Source organism: Heloderma suspectum, chromosome 9 (genome assembly GCF_057233095.1).
Source record: "Heloderma suspectum isolate Gila_16-S chromosome 9, 16-S_ref, whole genome shotgun sequence".
NCBI classification, from domain to species: Eukaryota; Metazoa; Chordata; class Lepidosauria; order Squamata; family Helodermatidae; genus Heloderma; species Heloderma suspectum.
In genome coordinates this window covers 1,036,351-1,056,524 of record NC_139466.1, presented here as the reverse complement: position 1 = coordinate 1,056,524, position 20,174 = coordinate 1,036,351, and the positions used below count along the sequence as shown (strand labels likewise).

General features: G+C 58.5%; 1 protein-coding gene across 2 annotated transcripts in view; it reads right to left on the bottom strand.

Moving 5' to 3' along the window:
- Window positions 1-15,404, bottom strand: part of FRMPD3 (FERM and PDZ domain containing 3) — a 49,647-nt gene extending 34,243 nt beyond the window's left edge. For both annotated transcript variants that reach the window (XM_084813293.1, XM_084813294.1), the window contains exons 1-11: window positions 15,257-15,404; window positions 14,815-14,917; window positions 14,329-14,374; window positions 11,824-11,928; window positions 9,453-9,560; window positions 8,629-8,760; window positions 7,376-7,495; window positions 6,762-6,898; window positions 5,425-5,551; window positions 3,860-3,949; window positions 2,019-2,198 (exon numbers count right to left, since the gene is read on the bottom strand). In XM_084813293.1, coding sequence (XP_084669419.1) covers window positions 2,019-2,198; window positions 3,860-3,949; window positions 5,425-5,551; window positions 6,762-6,898; window positions 7,376-7,495; window positions 8,629-8,760; window positions 9,453-9,560; window positions 11,824-11,928; window positions 14,329-14,374; window positions 14,815-14,917; window positions 15,257-15,404 — 1,296 coding nt within the window. The remainder of the gene's footprint in view (window positions 1-2,018; window positions 2,199-3,859; window positions 3,950-5,424; window positions 5,552-6,761; window positions 6,899-7,375; window positions 7,496-8,628; window positions 8,761-9,452; window positions 9,561-11,823; window positions 11,929-14,328; window positions 14,375-14,814; window positions 14,918-15,256) is intronic.
- Between the last annotated feature and the right edge of the window lie 4,770 nt (window positions 15,405-20,174).

The window sequence follows — 20,174 nt, the reverse complement described above, 5'->3', positions numbered from 1 at the left end:
GAAGTGCCCCATGATATCCTGATGAGCAAACTAGTTCAAAGTGGGCTAGATGAAACAATGATCCGGTGCATCCACAGTTGGCTACAGAACGAGACTCCAAGACTGCTTATCAATGGGACCTTCTCAAACTGGGGAGAGGTAATGAGTGGGGTACCGCAGGGCTCAATCCTGGGCCCAGTGCTCTTCAACATTTGTATTAATGACTTGGAGGAGGAGGTGCAGGGAATGCTGACAAAATTTGCAGTTGACACAAAATTGGGTGGGATAGCTAATACTTTGGAAGACAGAAACAAAATTCAAAGTCATCTTGATAGCTGGGCAGGGCAGAAAACAACAGAATGACATTTAAGCGCTGGGCAGAAAACAACAGAATGACATTTCATAGGGATAAATGCCAAGTTCTGCACCTAGGAAAAAGAAACCAAATGCACAGTTACAAGATGGGCTATACGTTGTTCAACAACACTACAAGCGAGAAGGATCTTGGAATTTTTGTCAATCACAAGCTGAATATAAGCCAACCATGTGATGTGGCTGCAAAAAAGGCCAATGCTCTTTTGGGCTGCATTAATAGAAGCATCGCTTCCAAATCCCGGGAAGTACTAGTTCCCCTCTACTCAACACTGGTTAGGCCTCATCTGGACTACTGTGTCCAGTTCTGGGCACCACACTTTAAGAAGGAGGCAGACAAACTGGAGAGGGTTCAGAGGAGGGCAACAAAGATGATCAGAGGACTGGAAACAAAGCCCTATGAAGAGAGACTCAAAGAACTGGGCCTGTTTAGCCTTGAGAAGAGAAGACTGAGGGGAGATATGATAGCGCTCTTCAAGTACTTGAAAGATTGTCACAGACAGGAAGGCCAGGATCTCTTCTCGACCATCCCAGAGTAAAGGACACGGAATCATGGGCTCAAGTGACAGGAAGCCAGATTCTGGCTGAACATCAGGAAAAACTTCCTGACTGTTAGAGCAATACGACAATGGAACCAATTCCCTGGGGAGGTGGTGGGCTCTCCCACACTGGAGGCATTCAAGGCGAGGCTGGACAGCCATCTGTCAGGGATGCTCTGACTTGGATTCCTGCATTGAGCTGGGCGGACTTGATGGCCTTGAAGGCCCCTTCCAACCGCACTATTCTATGATTCTATGATTAAATCCAATAGCACTGTGATCACTGTTTCCAGTTGGTTCAACAACATTTACATCTCATCCTAGGTCCTGGGTGACACCACTTAGGAGTAAATCCAAGGTCGCCTCCCCTCTGGTCGGTTCCATGACCAGCTGTTCTAGGGCACAATCGTTTAGGGCATTGAGAAGTGTAACCTCTTTGTCCTGGCTGGAACACGCATTGATCTAGTCAATGTGGGGGCGATTGAAGTGGCCCATTATTACAACACGTCCTTGTTTGGAGGCTTCCCTGAGTTCGTTTTCCATCTCAAGGTCACTCTGAGCATCCTGGTCTGGGGGACGATAGCATGTTCGTAGCACTAAATTAGTTCTTGAGCCTGGTATTCTCACCCACAGCGCTTCTGTGGAAGAGCCTGCCCCTTTGAGGTGCTCTAGTCCGCACGACACTATGCCCTCTGTGACGTGCAGGGCAACACCTCCCCCAGTACGCCCTTCCCTGTCCTTCCTGTAGAGTTTATATCCAGAGATGACCGTATCCCCCTGGTTCTCCCGACTCCACCAGGTTTCTCTAGAGCCCACTATACCCAGGTTTTCCTTTAAAATCAAGCACTCCAACTCTCCCATTTTGGTGTGGAGGCTTCCAGCATTTGCATAAAAGCACCTGTACCTGGTATCCCTCCCCAGATGCCTCTGGTGTGTGCATCTTTAGCTGTGGGACGTTGGCCCATTTGATGGCTATGTTCTACCATGTACTCCTGGCCTATTTCTACATTTGGGCAATCGAAAACATTTTCACCCCCTGTCCAAGGGACTTTCCCTCCCCCAGCACACACATGGCTCCTTCTCCAGCCCTGCCCTGAGGCAAGCAAAAGGGGAAGGAGCCAGACTTACCTTGGCATCCAAGATGCTTGTTTCCACCCGCGCCACGCCCTGATTTTCCCTGAAGAGCTGGATCTTGCTGACCTTGCTGAACTCCGACAGCACGGTGGTGAGGTTCGTCTTCAGGTCGATTACATGGCTGATGCCGTGGCGGGGCCCCACCAGAAGCATGGTGGCTGGCTGCTTCTCATCCTGCACAGGGGTGGATGCCAGCCAGAGAGAGGGCGGGATGGAGAGGGGAGGGCTTGTCAGAAGCTGTCTGGAAGCCGGCCAGTGGCTCACATGCCCCTCTCCCCGCTCTGCCACTAAGCCTGGCCTGGAGCCCAGCGCCATTGCTCCACGGGCTGGGTTTCGCCCTGGGCATGCACTGGGCAGAAGGCTGCTGCCCTAGAGATGCTTCTGCACAGGAGAGAGGTCGCTTGCGCGTGGCTCGGAGAACATGTCGAAAACTCCACTCACAAGCAGCTTTGATCCCGGCTCTGTAGCATTTGCGGCGGCTCCTTTCACATTGAATATGTGAAAGGTATAATAGTAAAAATGATAAAGGATTAAGACACCATATTAAAAATATGAACAACAGAATGCCATTGAAAACCATGGCTGGTCATTTAAAGAGTGATTCCTGGAACAGAACTGCTTTCAGGAGGCACCAGAAGGAACACAGTGCTGGAGGCTGCCTGGCCTCCGTGCAGCGAGTTCCAAAGAGCAGGAGCACAGGAAGCTGCCGCACGCCGAGCCAGACCCCGGGCCCATCTAGGCCAGCACTGTTCACACAGACTGGCAGCAAGGGCTCTCCAGAGTTTCAGGCAGGGGTTTTACCAGCCTGGAGATGCTGCTGGGGATCGAACCCGGGACCTTCTGCTTGCTAAGCAGGGGCTCCACCCCTGAGCCATGGCACCTCAGATGCCAAGACTTGTTGGGAAAGCACATGGAGAACACTCAGGCAAGTGGCTGTGGGCAAAGCAAGGATGCGATGCCACCCCAGGCGCTCAGAGGAGGGGAAACGGAGCTGGCATCCGGGGCAGGGCAGGAGGGGCCACAAAATGAGGGGCAGAGCAGGAAACTAGCCCGAAGACCTCTGCTCAAGAGCCAAGGCCACTCGTGTTTGGAGCACTCTGCTGACCAGACCAGACAGGAAGAGGTTTTGGAAGAGGAATGGGTGAGCAAATGGAGATGAGGGCAAGCAAGAGGGGGCCCAGCGGAAACCCCCCTGTGAATCCAGGACAGGGGGTGGGGTGGGGGCTGCTTATGCTAGTCAGGCCCAGCTCTGGATATGCTCTGCAAAAGTGTGCCTGAAGACGGTCCAGCCGTGCACCCTGAAGAATCCAATAAAAGGAAGAATCTCTCTGGAGTTCACATGGACGGCGATGGGAGTGAGAAGAGGGGAACCAGGTGGCCAACCCTTACAGCTGCGGAATGGCAGAGCCGGAGATGGGAGATGGGGGGATGGGCCCTGAGGCCAGGAGCCTCCCAGGGCCAACAGCAGCAGCATCTTGGAGATGCGGAGGGGGAGGAAGCAGGGATGACGCGGCATGTCCAGGTGTGTTTGTGAGAGGGAGGGAGGGGGTTGAACCCAGGGAGCAGCTGCAGAAATGCAGGAGGGGGCAGGGCTGGGCTCGAAGGCCTCACTGGCACCCTGTGTGAGAGGAGGAAGGAGAACACAACCATGTCAGAGTGGTGAAAGTGAGAGGGGGGCGGGGGGCTGCCCGCTGCCCAATCCAGCCTCTAGGGACAGCCCAACTCGTCTCCCCAGGAAATGTTTACTGTGGGTTGCTGGGACCTTGTGCCTGGAACCCCTGTGCTGAGGAGCAGGATACTGCCCCCTCCCTGTCTCCTTCCCTGGAATCACGTACCAGTCCCACGGTGCTGAAGAGGACGCCTGCGAACGTCGGCAGCTCGTTCAGAACGCGCAAGTACTGCAGCTTCGCTTGGGTTGTGGAGACCTGTGGAGACACAGCACTCCTCTCACCAGGAGCCCGAGGTGCCAAGGCACACAGAAGCATCCCTGTGTGGCAAGGAGGGGGGTGGCCTCAACAGCATGCTTCCTCCTTCGGCTTTCTGGGGAGTTCCAAGGCAAGAGGCGCCCCGACAGGAGCGGTGCCCCTGCTCTGCAGTGCAGCAAGCGCAGCTGGGGCCGGCTCCCTCGCCCGCGTGGGGCGGCAGCTGCTGGGCTGGCGGAGGGCTGTGACCACGGGTGGCCCGTGGAAGGCCAGCCCCAGCCTTTCAGCCTCCCGGGGCCCTCTGCTGCTGACCTCAAAGTCACCCTTTTCCAGTCGAGGAATTGCAAAGGGAGGCTCCATGTGGAAGCGCAGGACTAGGACAGTTCAAAAAGTTAGATTCCATTCATTTGGGCTGGAATGGACACCGTGCTTTCCTGTCCCACTAGGGGCAGCGGGGACGATGGTGTTATCACCGGCTTCTGTTGCGGTCAAGGGGAAGCCGCTCTCTGCCACATGTATCTACAGCTGCCAAACGAGGGGAACACGCGACACATTCGATGAGGTGCACGGTGCCGAAAAGCTTCTGCCATAATAAATCCACTCGTCTTTGATGTACCTCCAGCCTCTTTGCTGGTTTCTGCTGCCTTTAGGAGGTGGCCTGCAGTGGGGCAGCGGTCTGGCACTTCTCATCAAGAAGTGGCCCATTCCACCAAGTGCTAGCCAGGTGGATTGTGCAGGCACAGACACTTCCAGGCCACCAGAGTGGCCCGATGACCAATACACAAAGGTCCCTAAATGTTAGATGTAGAGATGGCAGAATAGGGGTCCAAATTCTGCTTACCATTAAATAAATGGCAAGAAAAATATTCACACAATATACTCTAAAATTACCTCAACATATCCTGTACAAAACTACTCAGGGAAAAAATATGAGCTCCCATTCTTTGATGTTGTAATATTTATTCTTACAACATATTCTGGTTACAAGACATCTTAGGTTGTGCCTCTAAATTTAAGCTGTGACAGATTAAACCCAGGCTCTTTCAGGTGCCTTTGGATCCCTTCCTCTGTCTTCAGTCTTTCCAGGGACACTAAGTTGTCCACAGAAGAAGGTAAGCAGACAAGGCTGCTGCCGCAGACAGGCAGGTGGGGGAAGCACCCCAGTGTGCAATTCAGGACAGCTTCCTTTGAGAGCATTCCAGAGGAGGGAAGTATTTCCTCACAATTTGTGGGAGGCAAACCCCTGGGTCAGCTGGATGAGACATCCTGGCAAAATCTGGGGTCAAAGGTCTCCTGAGCCCATGCAGCTGTGCCTGAAATGCCCACGTCTCCAGATCCCCCTGCTCTGGCAGCCACCCCTGGGCAGGGATTCATGCCTCTCGTGGCTAAACGTCTGTTCCTGAGCAGAGGACGCCTACTGCTGCGCCTCACACTCTGACTGAGCCCTGCAGCCGCCCCGCCCCATCCCATCCCCTTGCCTTGGTGCCGCACGGAGGTTGGTTCTGGTGGGCCTTCAGCTGCTGGGAGAGAGACTTCCGCAGGCTCTTATCTTTGATGCCCTGCAGCAGTGAGGGAGGCAGAAAGGGCTCCAGCCCCCACTCCTTCCTGCGCGTGAGAAGGGACAAGACAGCCAGTGAAGGTAGAGCAGGCGGAACGCCGCCCCCCCGCCCCCCCCCCGGCGTGCATCCTGGATGAGTGAGACGGTCTCTGACAAGGGATGGAGAGGACACCTGGGGCTCCAGAGGAGGAAAGCAGGCACAAGAGGGGAACCACTGCTTTGGGACAGTGGGGAGGGCAGCACGGAGCACTTGGAGAGGGGAAAAGAGGACCTGGGAAATGCTCCAGGAGCAAAAGCCAGCAGTCAAGGGAGGCTGGAAGTGATGCACACCTGTGGGAAGTCCCTCAGGCCTGCATTGCCATCCATGCCAGGATAGCATATTTTCATTTTTAAGAGTATTTTCTTTGCCGCTAATGCTATTTTTAAAAATGCCAAAAAAGTGCGGTTAAGGTGAGGGTTAGGAACGGGGTGGGTGGGGCAGGATTTATGGGCTGATGAAGCCCAAGCAGAAGGTTGGAGGGGAGAGAGAGGAAGGGAGAGAGTTAGGCAGAGGGAGGGGCTCTCCAGGCAGGGCCCTGGCCAGGGTGCGGCCCAGATCCACTTACCAGAGGGAGCGAGAAGCATTGCCAAAATATCCCTAGAAACACAGCCAGGAGGAGCCAGGCGAGCGGGCTTAGCGAGGAGAAAGAGTGACCTTTGGGTCCACAGAAATGCCTTGTCAGCAGGTGGGATGTGGCAGATCTGGGGTTCACACATACCCAGAGATGTGAAGCAGCTGCTGCAGCCCTCAGACCCACCCTCTGCCTCTGTGGCGAAGGAGCCCCAGGGCTGGACTGGGAAGGCACGGATTCGCTCAGCTGGCCATGCACTTTGCACTCCCAGTCCGGAGGACTCCTTGGCCGCCTTTCAAAGGGTCTCTGCCCCTCAGCTCTCTCCTCTGCTGCAGTGGAACCAATGGAGCGATTCCTCTCCAAGTGCAACGTTTGCCCGGCACGCTCTGCTTGCCCTCCAGCACAGCTGAACTGGGCTTCTCCAGTGGCTGCCTGGGTGAGCGGCTGCCTCTAAGCGACCCACATGCCTCTCGCCGGGCCCCTCCTGAGCCAGCCTTGGGCCTGGAGCTGAGCCTCCGACCATCCGCCCCGCCAGCACACCGCTGCAAGGAGAACGCTGCAGCGCTGCCGCCCCCCCACCCGCTGCTCCCCAGGGCCCAGAGGCAAGGGCGGCCCAGCTGGAGATGGCAGCAAAGGCGGGACTCACTCCACGTTTTTGAGGGAGACCTTCTGGCTGGGCCGCGTGGCAGAGACAGTGATGTAAATGTGGAGGGCCGTCAGGCCCAGCAGCATCTCTGGCTTGGGCTCCATCCCGAATCGCTCTCTGATCACGTCGTTGCGGCTCTGGGGGGAGGGGGGAAGGCGCTCAGGATAGGACAGGACCCCCCTGGCTGGCTGTGCTCAGGAGCGCCTCAGCTGAGCCCCCCTTCCAGGCCGAGTTGCTGTGGGGAGACCCGCCCAGGCCAAGGCTCTGCAGGCAGCTGCCGCCCCCGCTGCTGTGGGAGCTGCCGCCAGCCGCCCTCTGCGTGGCACCTTCCCTGCAGCCCAGACACCTCGGCCGTCGTGGGCCGAGGGGGCAGGCGCGCTGAGTGAGGCCAGCCCTGCCGCGGCCAGATGCTGCACGGCAGGGAAGCGTGCGCTGGCGGAGATCCGCCTGACACAGCTGCCGCTCTGCTCCAGCTTCGGCCACGGCAACAAAGCGCCTCCCCTCACGAGGGGAGGCGAGCGGAAACGGGGCCAGCCCAGCAGCAGGAGCAGCGCCAGCGGGGCGCCTGGGCCGGCCCGGCCTGTCGTCCTCCTGCGGAGCCCGGCACCCCTCACCTGGATGTACAGGTACTCAAAGGCTGCTGGGTCCCGCCGCAACAGCTCCACAGGGTCTTTGGGGAAGAAGCTGACGCGGAACAGGCAGCGCATGCCCTGGTAGTGGGTCCTCTGCACCACCTGGGGAGAAGCAGGCCTGGGTGAGGCGAGGCTGGGTGAGGCAGGTGCAGGAGCCGCTTTTTCCAGCGCCATGTCAGGCCCATCGGGGCAGGCACCCCTCTGATGGGGCCGACGTGGGGGCTGCTGGGGAGCTGGGCAGTCACAGCGCCAGCAGCTCAGAAGGCGGGGTTTGCGCTTGCTCCTCACATTCCTATCTTCCTCCCAGGACCTGGAAGGTGCCTGCCTGGGTGGGGACCTCCCGTACAGGGCTCCCTAGGAGGAGGCGCGCTCTGCTCTTCACACCTGATGCACTCTGGAGGGGCCTTTTCCAGCTCCTTTGCTTGGCTCAGCTCTGCCCCCTCCCCCTGCTCAAGGCCCCAAGGGCAGAGCCAGCCCCCCACCCCCACTGGGCTTGTGATTCTTGCAACCAGGAGGGACTCATCCACCAGAAGGCAGCCAGCGCATGGCAGGGCTCTTCAGGCACACTGCCTTTCCATGCTCGCCCAAGCGTGCACCATGACCCCTGTCATGCGTGGAATCCACCCGTTGCACTGGATCATCAAGGCCAAACTCAATGTGCGTTTTGGGGCGTGGGATGGGGAATGAACTGCCTGGCTCATGCCATCCTGGAAGCTTCAGACGGATGCCCAGGCTGCACCCCGAGGCTCCCCTGTGTCCCTGGGTCTACCACAGGGAGATCCTTCATGGTAAACAGCCCCCTCCCGCCCAGCCACCCGCCTCTTCCTGGGTCGGCCTGGCCTGCCGACGTTGCTGCCTAACTCTCGGGCTAGTGTCTGGCTGGACTTCTGCCAAGGAGCAAAAGGCCGAGGGTTGCGCCACCAAATGGCCTTCAGTCACTGCCCTTCTACCTCGCCCAGCAACTAAAGCCAGGACTGGCGCAGTCTGCCCAGCCTGCTATGAGCCTGTGCACTGCCCTGGCTCCCGCTCCGCAAGGGCCCCGGGGCCCTGCTGTCCTCTGGAGGGGTGGAGCCCTGGAGCGGCACAACCCTTCTCGGAGTCCCGGGCAGGAGGAGGGGGCCGTCGGTGTCGAGTCAGTCCCGAGCCAGCTGTAGACCAGTTCAATCCGGCAGACCTGCTGCAGGCTTAGTCCCGCTGCAAAGAGAGAGAGGATGGCCGCCCAGGCATCAGCTTACGTGGGCCAGGGGCTGCTTGTCCTGCAGGAGGAGGAACTTGTGGCTCTGCTCAGGGCTCGAGTACTCCAAGACCAGGGAAAAGTGCTCAATGTGCCTGAGGGAGAGCCGGTCCTGCAGTGTCATCATCACGTCCTGGCAGGGGGGAAGAGAGAGCGAGAGAGAGAGAGAGTGGGGGAAGGTGGACAGAGGCACTCGTGGGGGGCGAGAAGCTGGCTGGGGCCCAAAGCCCAGGACGCCCCATGGTGCAGGATGGTCCGGGGATCACAGCCCCCTCTCCTTCTGGGCCTGGGGACTGAGGAGAGAGGCATGCCCTCGGGAGCACACTCAAAGCGGGGGTGGGGGGTGGGGCTTGGGAATAATATTTCCCTGGGACGGTTATTCAGACCTGCAGGCTCGAGAACCACACCGCACCTCTCCGGGCTGGAGCGGATGGCACCGTCGCAGCGTGCTGCGAGAGCAAGCAGTTGCCTTGCTGGCGTGCCCATTTTGCCTTACAGATCTGCTGTTCGCCACTGCACATGCCGCCCGTGGGAGAGAGGCGGCCCACGCGTTTTAATAAGCAATGTGGAAACAGAAATGGACCGCTCAGAGGGGACAGCCTGCTCCTGTTTAATTTAATGGCCGCACAGCCACGTGGTCAGAAAAACATGGCCAGCTCTCAACGCTGGGGGAAGCAGGCACAGGCTTGGCCCAAGAAAGGGCCCCCCCGGGGGAGCCCCATGATTGCCCAGCTGGAACCTCCAGGGCTCTGAGAGGGGCAGGGAGGGCACTCGCTGGTCAGGGGGAGACCAGGACGCGCCCCTCCCTCCTCAGCAGCCCCCTACCTTGACAGTGGTCCGGCCATCAAAGGTGAAGGACTTGATCTGCCCGTTCTCGAGGAAAACCTTCAGCACGTTCGGAATGAGGAGCAGCGCCTCCTTCTTCAGCATGTCCTGGGAAACGCGCCGCGCAGGGACGGCCGCCCCGCCGGTCCAGGGGCAGTGGAAGCACCAGCGCGGCCAAGAGGGGCGTGGTCGGGGGCGCGGGGGAGGCAGGAGAGGGGAAAGAGAGAGGGCCGGTCAGTCGCCTTGTGCTGGTTCTGCCCCTGGAAGCGGGATGCCCAGGAGAGGGCCGCGAGGGTTCGAGGCTTCGGCCAACCGCCAGCAGCTGTGCAGCAGAGGGAGGGGCCCTGATCTGGCTGGCCAGCAGTGTGCCAGCAGGCGTACCTGGCCACGTATTCGGGGGGAACAGGGCCTAGCCGGCCCCCTTCCTCCTCACAGCCCAGCACGCTGTGGCCCCACAAGGGCAGCCTCAGAGCTCCTGGTCCACACCGATCGGCCAGAGAGCACGCCCAGCCCTGGCAGAGGCTGGCGGTGCACGGGGACAACTGCGCAGCCCCCCTCTGGGCACCCACTCCCAGGGCTGGGAACCGGACATCCCACCGTGCTGCTCCAGCCCCGTTCCAGCCTCCGCCCGCGGTTCCTCGCTCATCTCCTGACCCTCTGCCTGCGAGCGACGGCTTTGAAAAGGAGATGCTCTAGGCAGCATGCAGGCTTTCAGTCAGAATCACTTCAACTGACGTCGCTTAAAAACAGGCCCTGCGTAAAGCACCACGCGGCTCACTTTGGCACTGCTGCTTAACAAGGGCTTTGCGCAGCCAATGAGAAGTAACGCTACCGGGACAGCGCTGTTGCACGATTACAGCTGCCATTCCCCGCAAAAGCCTCTCGAGGGCAGAAGCACCCTGTGCAGCTGCTGTGTCAGGACTCCCCCTGCCCGCGGGCGCCTCTGAGCCACAAGCCCTGCGAGGGGTTTGCAGGGAGACTGGCTGCCCAGACACAGCAAGAACGCGGGGGGGGCTGCTTCCGATGGCCACCCCACCCCCTCTCGGCTGTTACAAGAGGGGGAGGGAGACCCTGCAGAGCAACTGCCTTCCAGCGGGTGGGGGGGCTTGGCCAGGCATCTTGCCCTGCCTGCTCTCTTGTGAATGGCCACAGCGGGCCACAGCCTGCCTTTCCAAGGGATGTGACCCTGCAGGAAAGCAGCTGCCTCCACACCTCTATGAACTTTGGCAGCTGACCTCTGGCAGGCAGCTAACCTGTCCTTGGTCTTCTTTTCCTTTTGGTGTCTTTTGGAAGAAGACTAACACAGAAATAAAGCTAGAAAGGGAAAGATGGGGCCTTGCATGCCTCCCCCATTCTTCCTGCCCAGCGCCAGTCCTGTTTGCCCTTCCTGCTCTTCACTTGCCCACACATCTCCCACTGGTTGCTACAATGCCACATTGTGCCAAAACCTCCAACCCAGCCTGTAAACGAGGGCAGCCTCTTAGCAATCTGCAGCAAGTGCCTTGTGGGCCTCACATGTGGGGCGTCTTGGCCCCGGATTCGCACCTCTCGTCACAGAGCCTGAGCTGCGCCATGCAAACCTTGATGTCTATGCCGCCTGGAAGCCCGCCTCTCTCGCAGGACAGCAACAAGCCAGGCACTGGGTGCAAATCCATGAGGCAGGCAAGGGCCCCTCCCAGAACCCTCCATCTCTTCAGCCCCCAGTGGTGGAGCCACCCCAGAAGAATACAGACCTGCGGCGAACCTGGTTGCTCAGAGACGTCCTCCCCCCCCCACACCTCGGACCAGCCAGGGGACAGGCGCAAGCCAAAGCTCCCTCGATGCACAGTGCCTCTGAAGACGCTCCTAGGCACAGCGTGATCGCTCCTCGCCCGGTTTCCTCAGGGCCCTTCTGACCCACCTCCAGCATCCAACAGCAGGCAGCCTGTGCCCCAGCCCTGCTCCCGTTGGCGGGGAGCCCTGCTCCTTCTCTGCCCAGGCTGACTCTGCCGGGGTGGTCTGTTGCTGTGGCTGGATCCCCTGCCGAGCCCAATCAAGCCTTCTTCTTCCACTCTCATATGTGGACTGACTATGTGTCTCCCTAACTGTTGACCAGACCTTGTGATCCTCTCCCCTTCCTATACACCAACTTCCTTCTGAGCTCACTAGAAGAAACAAAACTGATTCCCTGCCTCCAATCCACCAACCAGTCTAGGCTGTGCTTTCTGGGCCCAACCCAGTCCCCAGCCTCCACCCACCCTGAAAGGGCAGCCCTCCCTTCTGAAGGTCTTGCGCAGGCGGGGGCACGGAGGGGCTACTGCAGGGTGAGCAGGACAGCTGGAGGATGAGGGGCCTTTGGGAACAGCAAGGAAGCCCCAGAAGGGGAACTCACTGGATCGGTCTCGCCAATGGTGACCTGTTCAGAAAAGCGCACCTTCACAGGATTGGACCGCAGCTTTGCCTTTTTGGCTGCACTGATGAAGGCGGATTTCGGGGACTGGAAAGAGAGCACAGAGTCAGGTCCAGAGCAGCGCCTGAGCCAGGCTGAATGCCACAAAAGGGCCAAGGGCAGCATCCAAGGGGCATGGGGGGGGGCTGAGGGGGCAGCATCTGGCAGCAGCGTGGGCAGCCAGGGAGGGAGGCCAGCTGGCCAGGCAGAAGCGTGGGTGAGAGCTCTGAAGGGCTGCCTATGCCTCTCACCAGAGTGCAAGGGCCTCCTGCCCCTTGAGCCCCCCAGCCAGAAAAGAACAGCTGGAGGAGCCCCCACCATCGCAGGGGCTCCCCCTGCTCTCATGCAGCGCCAGCTTCCTCCCATCCACACAGACCTTTTGGGGAAACAGCCCAAGACAGCAGAAGGGCAGAAGCCACCGCTCAGGATAGAGCAGGCACTCCGTGCGTGGAAGGTCACAGGATCAAGAAGAGCCAGCCTGGCCCCTGGCTGGAGATGTGGAAAAACCAGCTCAAACCCCGGCTCTTGGGAGGGAGGGGGGGGGCAAGCGAGATCTTTGGCAAACAGCGGGGGTCACTCCTACAGCTGGCTAGAATTCCACAATGTAGCCTCAGCCACAAGTAGGAACACTTGCAAGACCCACTCTGGATCCCAAACTGGCTTTCTCAGCGCATAGTCCAGCAGAAAATGTTTTGGAGTGAGCGCTCCCCCCCACTAGAGCTTTAACGAGCTAAAGGGCGAGAGGGGGCAGCTGCCACAGCCCCCAGTGCCCCTGCTCCTCCCATGCTGATGGGCCCCCTTCCTGCAGATGCCTGCAAGGGGCCTCATCTTGCTGCCCTCCAATGGGAGCAGGGCAGAGGGGATCCATCTGCCTGCTTGGGCCGGCCAGCTAGCCACTCACTCTTCTTCACGGAAGGGAATCCAGCAGCAACTCCTCCTCCTCTTCCAAGAGAGGAAGAAACGTAGAGGGAGCCCAGGGGATTCTCACGCAGATCCCTTTCACCAGGATCAGTTCAGCAAAGCAGAAATGACAGCCGCCTTGGTTGCCGGTGGCGGGAGTGTCCAATCTGTTCCACCACTCTGGGCTCTGGAGCACTGACCTGCCCGCCCTGCTCTCCTCCGGCATCCGCCAGGCCGGGCAAAGGCACCGTGTTGGTGTGGCATGGAATGCAGATGCTGCAAGTGGGTCCCAGGCCCGCTCCTCCAGGGCACGGTGCCTCCCCGCCCTGCAAGTAGGCAGGCAGCATCTCCCCTCGTCTTTCCCCAATGCCCCTGTGCGTGTTCCCCACTGACTCAGGCCAAGGCCCCAGCACCATCCTCTGGGCTCTGGCCAACGCTGCAATTTCCTCCTAAGGGCCAGAAACTAAGGCACCTTCCCAGCCGCTCTGCTGGTGGCCCCATAAACAAGCCTCTTACCCTGGGGTCCCTTTTATTATCCCTTGGACCTCTTTATTTCCTAGGTGAGGGCAAAGAGGCAGGGAGAGCTCCTCACAACCTCCGGAACAGCTCGAATGAGTTCTGCAAATGTGGCAATGTTTAAAGGGTGGATCAATCAAGTAAAGGCTTAACTGCAGCAGGGTGGGGGGACCTCCCCCCCCCCGCAATTAATTGGTAATTAATTGGTAGAACAGAGAACAAGCAGCATGTCCAGACTGCTGAAGGGCAGCCAGTCCTCCGTGCGCAGGCTACTCCCTCCCTGTGCCCTCGGCATGGAACAGAGCCTCGGGGCACTCTGGCCCTGGAGAACACAAGCCCCTAGCCCTTTCGGCAGTGCCATGTCCTCATGGGCATCTGCTGGACAGTGCCTGTGCCCCCTCAGTGAGACAAGAGGCGCAATGCCCACGCTGGGGCCCAGTCCATTCTTTGGCTCGCTGCAAAACGGGTGGGCGACCTGTGGACTCTGGCCTCGTTTCAAAAGCCCCCTGGAAGCAATCAGTTCAAACCTCTGGCAAGAGTGATCTGTCCCTCCCTTGGCAGCAAAAGAACATACGAACATGCTGGGCAGGGAGAAGGAGGGTGAGCGAGAGAGAAACTGTGTGTGTGGGGGGGGAGTAGAAGGAATGTGAATGTGTCTGAAAGAGAGGGGGGGAGGGCTGGCCCGGGCAGCAACTGGCATCAGGGCTCCAACAGAATATCCCCAACGGAACATGGCCCTGGACAGCAAGAAGTGGCTCCACCCCTGCTGTAAACATTTGGTTTATTGTTTGTACTCTTCCTTGGGCTTTTTGGAAGTGGCTTGCCTGTTCCAGGCCTGGAAAAGCGGTGGCCGTCAGTGACGTAAGCAAATAAGCAAGAAGGGAATCGGGGGAGAAGAGAAACGGCAGCATAAGGGACAAAGAGACGAGTAGCTGCAACCCTAGCGTCTGGAACCTTGAAACTGGCATGGCGCTTGACAGCCATGGAGCCACCCCCCCCCCCCGGCATCCCCCACAAAGTCTTGGCTCTCACCTGGTGGGTCTGCAGCACAGTCAGGATGACAGCCTGCTTGGCACCTCTGCAGGAGGAAGAGACAAGACCGATCTACACGGCTCCTGCCTCCATCATGGCTAAAGGAGCTCGGCACCATGGGAAACAGGTTCAGCCCCCAAAGGGCCCCAAAGTCTGGGGGCCACACAGCACCAACCGTCTCTGCCAAGCCTGGCTTTCCATTCCCCTGTTACTGTGCCTGCTGAAGACCAGCTCAGAGCTTCTCTCCCGCCCTCCCCCTCTCTCTCGGGGTGGCCTTGCACCTCCCTTACCTGCAGGGGTGTGAGGAGACCCCCCAGAGTCACTTGGAGACTAACCCCTGGAGCTTGGCTTTGCATGAGTGTAGCATTGCACTTTCTGCAACACTGGAAGGGATCTGGGGGCAGCAGAGGGACGAACCTGGCCTGAGCTAGGGGTGGTGGGGTGACGCAGTCCTCTCCCTTTCATTTTACCTCCCCCCTTCCTTACCTCACAAGCTCTATGAATCTCTCTCTGGGGGCGTCACTCACATCTTCATCGTTAATGGCCAAAATCTGGTCTCCTGCCAAAAGCTTATCCTCAGAAGGTCCACCTGTCGAAGAAAGGGCCGTCGACAGTGAGTCGTTGCCGATGCCGGGGGGGGGGGGGGGCTACAGCCTTGCTTGTGGCTCTTGATCTGTTCCTCACGTGTCTGGCACCGGTGGTCCCGCCTCCCCTGCGCATGCCGCCCGGCTGCCTGCTCCGTGAGCACTTGCACTGCCTGCCTCATGCTACCCACAGCTTTGCTCCTGCCCTCTCTGGTGCCTGTGTGGGGCCCTAATCCTGACACGAGCAGTATCCCCTGGGTAAGACCCCACATACAACCTCCCCCAGTCCAGCCTTGCGGCGATACCTGGCTGCCTCTCCCTGCCCAGCACATCCCCCGGCCTACCTGGTGTCACGGAGCGAACCACCACAGGCCTCTCACTGCCAGCCACAAAGCCAAATCCGTAGACGGGGTCACGCTGGACCTTCACCTGTCGGAGGGCATCTGAAGGCAGCTGGCCACATTCCATATCATCCCAGAGCCCCTCCTGCATCACATGTCTGGGCAAGCCGGAGAGGCAGAAAACAGACCTGGGTCAGCTCTGGGAGCAAAGGCCCTGCTGCCCGATCTCCTCTGCCCCTCCCAGAATCAGATTCATTTCCTTCTTGGAGCTGGGGAGTGGATCAGCCACTGCCCCCCCCGCCCCAGACCGGGCTTCTGGCACCATCTCGTCTGCTCCCCATTTTGCCGTGTATGGCACCCCAGAGAGGAACAGGCCATCCCACCCCTGGCCTCCCAGGCCTGGATGCTTCCTGCCATAGCATCACCCCCATTCTCCCTCGTGGCATGGACTGGGGGAGGGGGTTTCGTCCCGGTGCTGGGGTGGCAGTGGTTGGCCTCAGCAGCTTGATCCAGTCCCCCACCCCACCCCAACAAATAAATGTAAAATAACCACGGGTAACGGGAGACATTTGATTCCAAAGCAAAAGCCTGCCTGTTTCCCACAGACATTTTGGCACTGGACTTGCAACAAGGCTGTTTGTGCCCAGGAATTTGCCCCTGCAAAGAGTGGGTCATGGGATTAGGAAGAAATGCATCTTCTTGTGTGCGTAAGGGCAAGCCCTGCTCCGAGTCACTGCAGGATCAAGGACGCAGGCTGGCTGCTCCACTGATGACAGGAGCGGGCCCAAATGGGCCTTGACTGCCCAAGTGCTGTCAGCCAGCAAGCACAGGCCGGAGCCTGGAAGGAAGGGAGCGGGGACGAGGGGCCCAACGCCGCAGGGGAAGAGATCCAAAGAGGAGCATTTTCCATGGCCCGCAGCTGCAGTGTGATGTATCCTCAGTACCTCACACCACTGGGGGCAAACACTTCCTGTGCTTTTGGTCCTCTTTGCGCAGACAGCGAAACCACCTCCTGCCAGAAGGAACTTTACGTTCCCACTCCAAAGATCTTCACTTAGGAGCGATGCCCACTGATCACAGAGGATCGGTCTTCCTAGGAATGTGCCCAAATAGGGGGAAAGTCCCCTTGAACTTCCTTTTGAGTGACTGGGAGGCAGCACAGGAGCCCTTGGCCTGAGGAGAGGGGCTGGGCTCAGACTGGAAGATCGCCCCCCCTCTGCAGAGCTGACCCTCCCCGAGGGAGATGCTGTATTTCTAGGCTTTGTGTTGCGGGGGCTGCGCAGTTGTCTGCGCTCTGCCCGCCTCGTGCACCTCCAGAGCAATTTAATATTCTGCCATTAGATCTTCGCTGGCAAGCTGGCTGATGACATCCTGGGGGCGGCTGCATCCTGCTCTCCCCATGTTGCTTGAGCAGGTTCTGTGGACTGCCCAATTTAATGTCCCTCCCTCTCAGCAGACTGGAGTGCAACGGGGCAGGGGGCAGCCAGGTGTCCAGCTCCGCCTGCTTCCATCCAGAGCCCCTCAGCCCGATCGGGATGCTGGGAGCCCACCTGCCAGCCCTGGGCCCCTTGTCCTGGCTCACAGCAAGCTCCGTTGCTGCCTCCGCTGCACATGAACAGGCCCGCTCGCCCCGCTAGGCCTGCCCCACTCATTTATCACCCACCCCCGCACACCACCTTTAGATAAGGATGTCATCCAGAACCAAAGTAATATTACATGTACAAACCGGGGTGGCCAATTTTTCTTCCTGGTAGGGCTCCGGTGACTTTAACAGCTACATGACAAACACCCTCAGTCTGGATGCATTCAGGTCTCTGTGGGATGAACAGCAATTGCTCCTGGAGGACCTGCCCCAGCCCCAGCAATGCAACGGCCCAGCAGCACCACGTAAGAGGTGGAGGGGAAGGGAAACTGGGGGGGGAAAGGGCCCACCCACCCCTGCTGCGGGGGAGGGGGCACCCTAGGCCCTCCCCCCACTCCTCCTCCTCATGCTCTCCCTTTTTAATAATGTAGACAGATGTCCACCCCGGACAGCTTCCGGAGAATAACGGGAATTTAAAAACAACAACCAGCTCAAGTAGAGGCAGAGTGCACCGCTACCTGGGCAACAACCTTTAAGATGCCAGCATTTAAGGAAGGGGCAGTTCGGGAAGCAGGGGCAGGGAGGAGGGAGCGGTGGCCCTCGCTCCGAAGGGCGTCACAACCGACAGAAGAGCTGCAGCCGCCTTATCACAGCCACGCTTTGGGGCGGGAGGAAGCTACCACCTTCTTCTAGACCCGTCTCAAGCTCGTCGTCATGGCTCTGCCTTGGTGTCTGGAGAGCCACGGCAGCCAGGGGGGTGGGTGGGGGGAGATCATGCTGGGCGAGACAAGCATACTAAATATTAGGGCATTGCCCCCACCCTGCCCCAGTCTCTCTGCCACAAGAGGACCGGCCGCAGGAGATTCCGCTTGGCCCCATGTCCTGGAGCAGTGCATGTTCCTTTCTGATCCTTTGCCTCAGGGCTTGAAAGGTCTGCTTCATCTTCACACGAGCCTACAGTGCCTATCTGTATGATATAAATACTGTAAAATACCCCATGCCCTTCTTCCACATCCCTCTGTTCCCCTTCTGGAGAAGCTGGCGTGGGGAGATAAGCGCAGTGTTTGGGCCTTTCACTGGGCAGAGGAAGCTGTGCTCACCCCTCTGCCTACCCCTCGGTGTGGGACAGCTGGGCTGGGCACCCCCAATCGTGCAGGCAGACCCAGGCAGGCGAAACCTTCCTTTGCCTCTCCCTACTGGGGACAGAGCACCAGACATAAACTATGCAAGTGACACAGGTGAGTTTATTGTGCTTGGCTTTCATAATTAGTGCATCTCATTAGCGTTCTCTGCAAATCAAACGTCTCCGTAGCTGGGGAACAAATGCCAGCCAAAGGCCTTGATTTCCTCCTCTTCATGGAGTCTTTGGATGCTTCCAGACAGAGAGGCCCCAGGCACTAACAGTCAAAAGGCCTGGGGCAGCTATTCCCTCTTTTCTTCCTGGACAGATTTTTTGTGTGTGGTAAGAAAAGAAGATGGAAGAACTGTCAGGAAAACACGGCAACTAGTGGAAGATGACGCTGTCTGGGCCCCCTATAAAACTCTGTGAATGAGGCAGTGCAATTGCACAATAAAAGCTTCATCTGGAAGCACCCTGGGTTATTATGTTAAATACACTAGAAGAATATCAGAGTCAAGAAGCACCAGAGAACAATATCAGTGGGAGCAAAGCGGCAGGAGAGGCTCCCAAGAGTTTCCAATCCACATCATGGCACTCTGATGCCAGGCCCAGCGCTGCATTTCGGCATTCACCCCATGGAAATGTGCAACCATTGGTGCTAAACGGGGGGCAGGGGGAGTCAGTTTACGTCCCTATGTCTGGCAAGAAACGATGAGCAAATCCTGCTGCCTATTTTGCTTTGGCAGCACCACCAAGATTTGCACAGCTGTGGCCTGATGCAAGCCATTCTCCCGTACCTGCTGGGTTAGGAGGAATGAGGCTAGATGCCTCCCCGCCCCTCCCTTGCTCAAGCCACCCCTCACTGGGAGGAGCCACAGTGTAGCTCCTTCCAGGGCAACCCCCTTGGCTTTCCATGTGGAAGCAGGCCAAGATCCCCTTTCCAGGGGGGCGGGGGGAGTCCTGGACATCCACAGGGGCATGTGTACAAAGCTGCCTTATACTGGGCCACAGCACTGCTCCTGCTAGCACAGGGCTATAGCTACGCTGTCCCTCTGGGCCTTTCTTCAGCCCTGCCTGGAGATGCTGCTAGGGATGGAACGTGGCACTTTCTGCAAGCAAAGCAGGGCTCCACCACGGAGCCACGGCTCGCACCCAAAGGCTGCAGCAGACCCGGCTGGCAGTGGCCCTGAGAACAGCATCCCTTCACGCAACTAGCCAGAGGGTCCCCAGGCACCAAGAAAGCTAAATCTGTTTTCAGTGGCCCCAGCTCTGATAAGCAGAGTCCTACCTCTTCAGAGGCAGAGAAGATGCTGGGTATTGATTTATACACACGGGCTGAGGCAGAACGAAGGACAAGCCACGCTGGCAAGGTGAGAACGGAGTAGAATGGCAACGCAAGAGCACGCCTCAAGGGCAGGGGTGGGAAACAGAGGCTGCTCCAAAGCTCCAAGAGGCAGCTGCTACTGTGGCCTCAACAGGGGCAAAAAGCACTTTCTGCAGCTGCTCTGGCAGAAGAAGAAACACCTGCCTTTTGTTGTGTTTTTGTTACCTATTGTGAAACACCTGAGAATGTTGCACTGAAGGGCAGCATTGAAATGTTTTAAATAAATACAAATTTAAAACCCAACTAGCTAAATCAGCCTTCCCAACCTGCAGCTGCACTGGACTACAACTTGGTCAGCGTGGCCAAGGGCTGTGTGAGTGGAATGATGGGAGCTGTTGCTGGGGAAAGGCTGAGCAGAGAGGTGGGCTGGGGGAAGCAAGGGGCATCTGACCAGCAGCAGCAGCAGCAGCAGAGTGCCTGGCTGCTCCGATGGGCAGCACTTCCTGCCACTACCTTTGCAGCAACAGCCAGACAAGCACAGCACACAAGCAGAGGTGAGTTCCAACCTCTGTACTCATTTGCTTCGAAGAACAACCCCCCAACCCAACCCCCCAACGGATATCACATTCATAGTGGGAGAGAGCTCACCGGTGCGCCCTGGAAACAGCCGCTTGGAGCAGCAACAGCCCCACAGCCAGCCAAGACTCTGGGCACGTCGGTGACCCCAGGTCTGAGGCCCTCCCATTCTTCCTGCCAGATTTCCTGACCCTGTTAAGGACCAGGGTGTGGGTAACATTTGCGGGTGGTGGGCCGCCTGTCAGTGTGACCCCTGCCCTCTTCCTTCTAGGGCTTGGTCCTTGTTAGGCCTGGTGAGGGATGGGCAGGGGCCACTGGT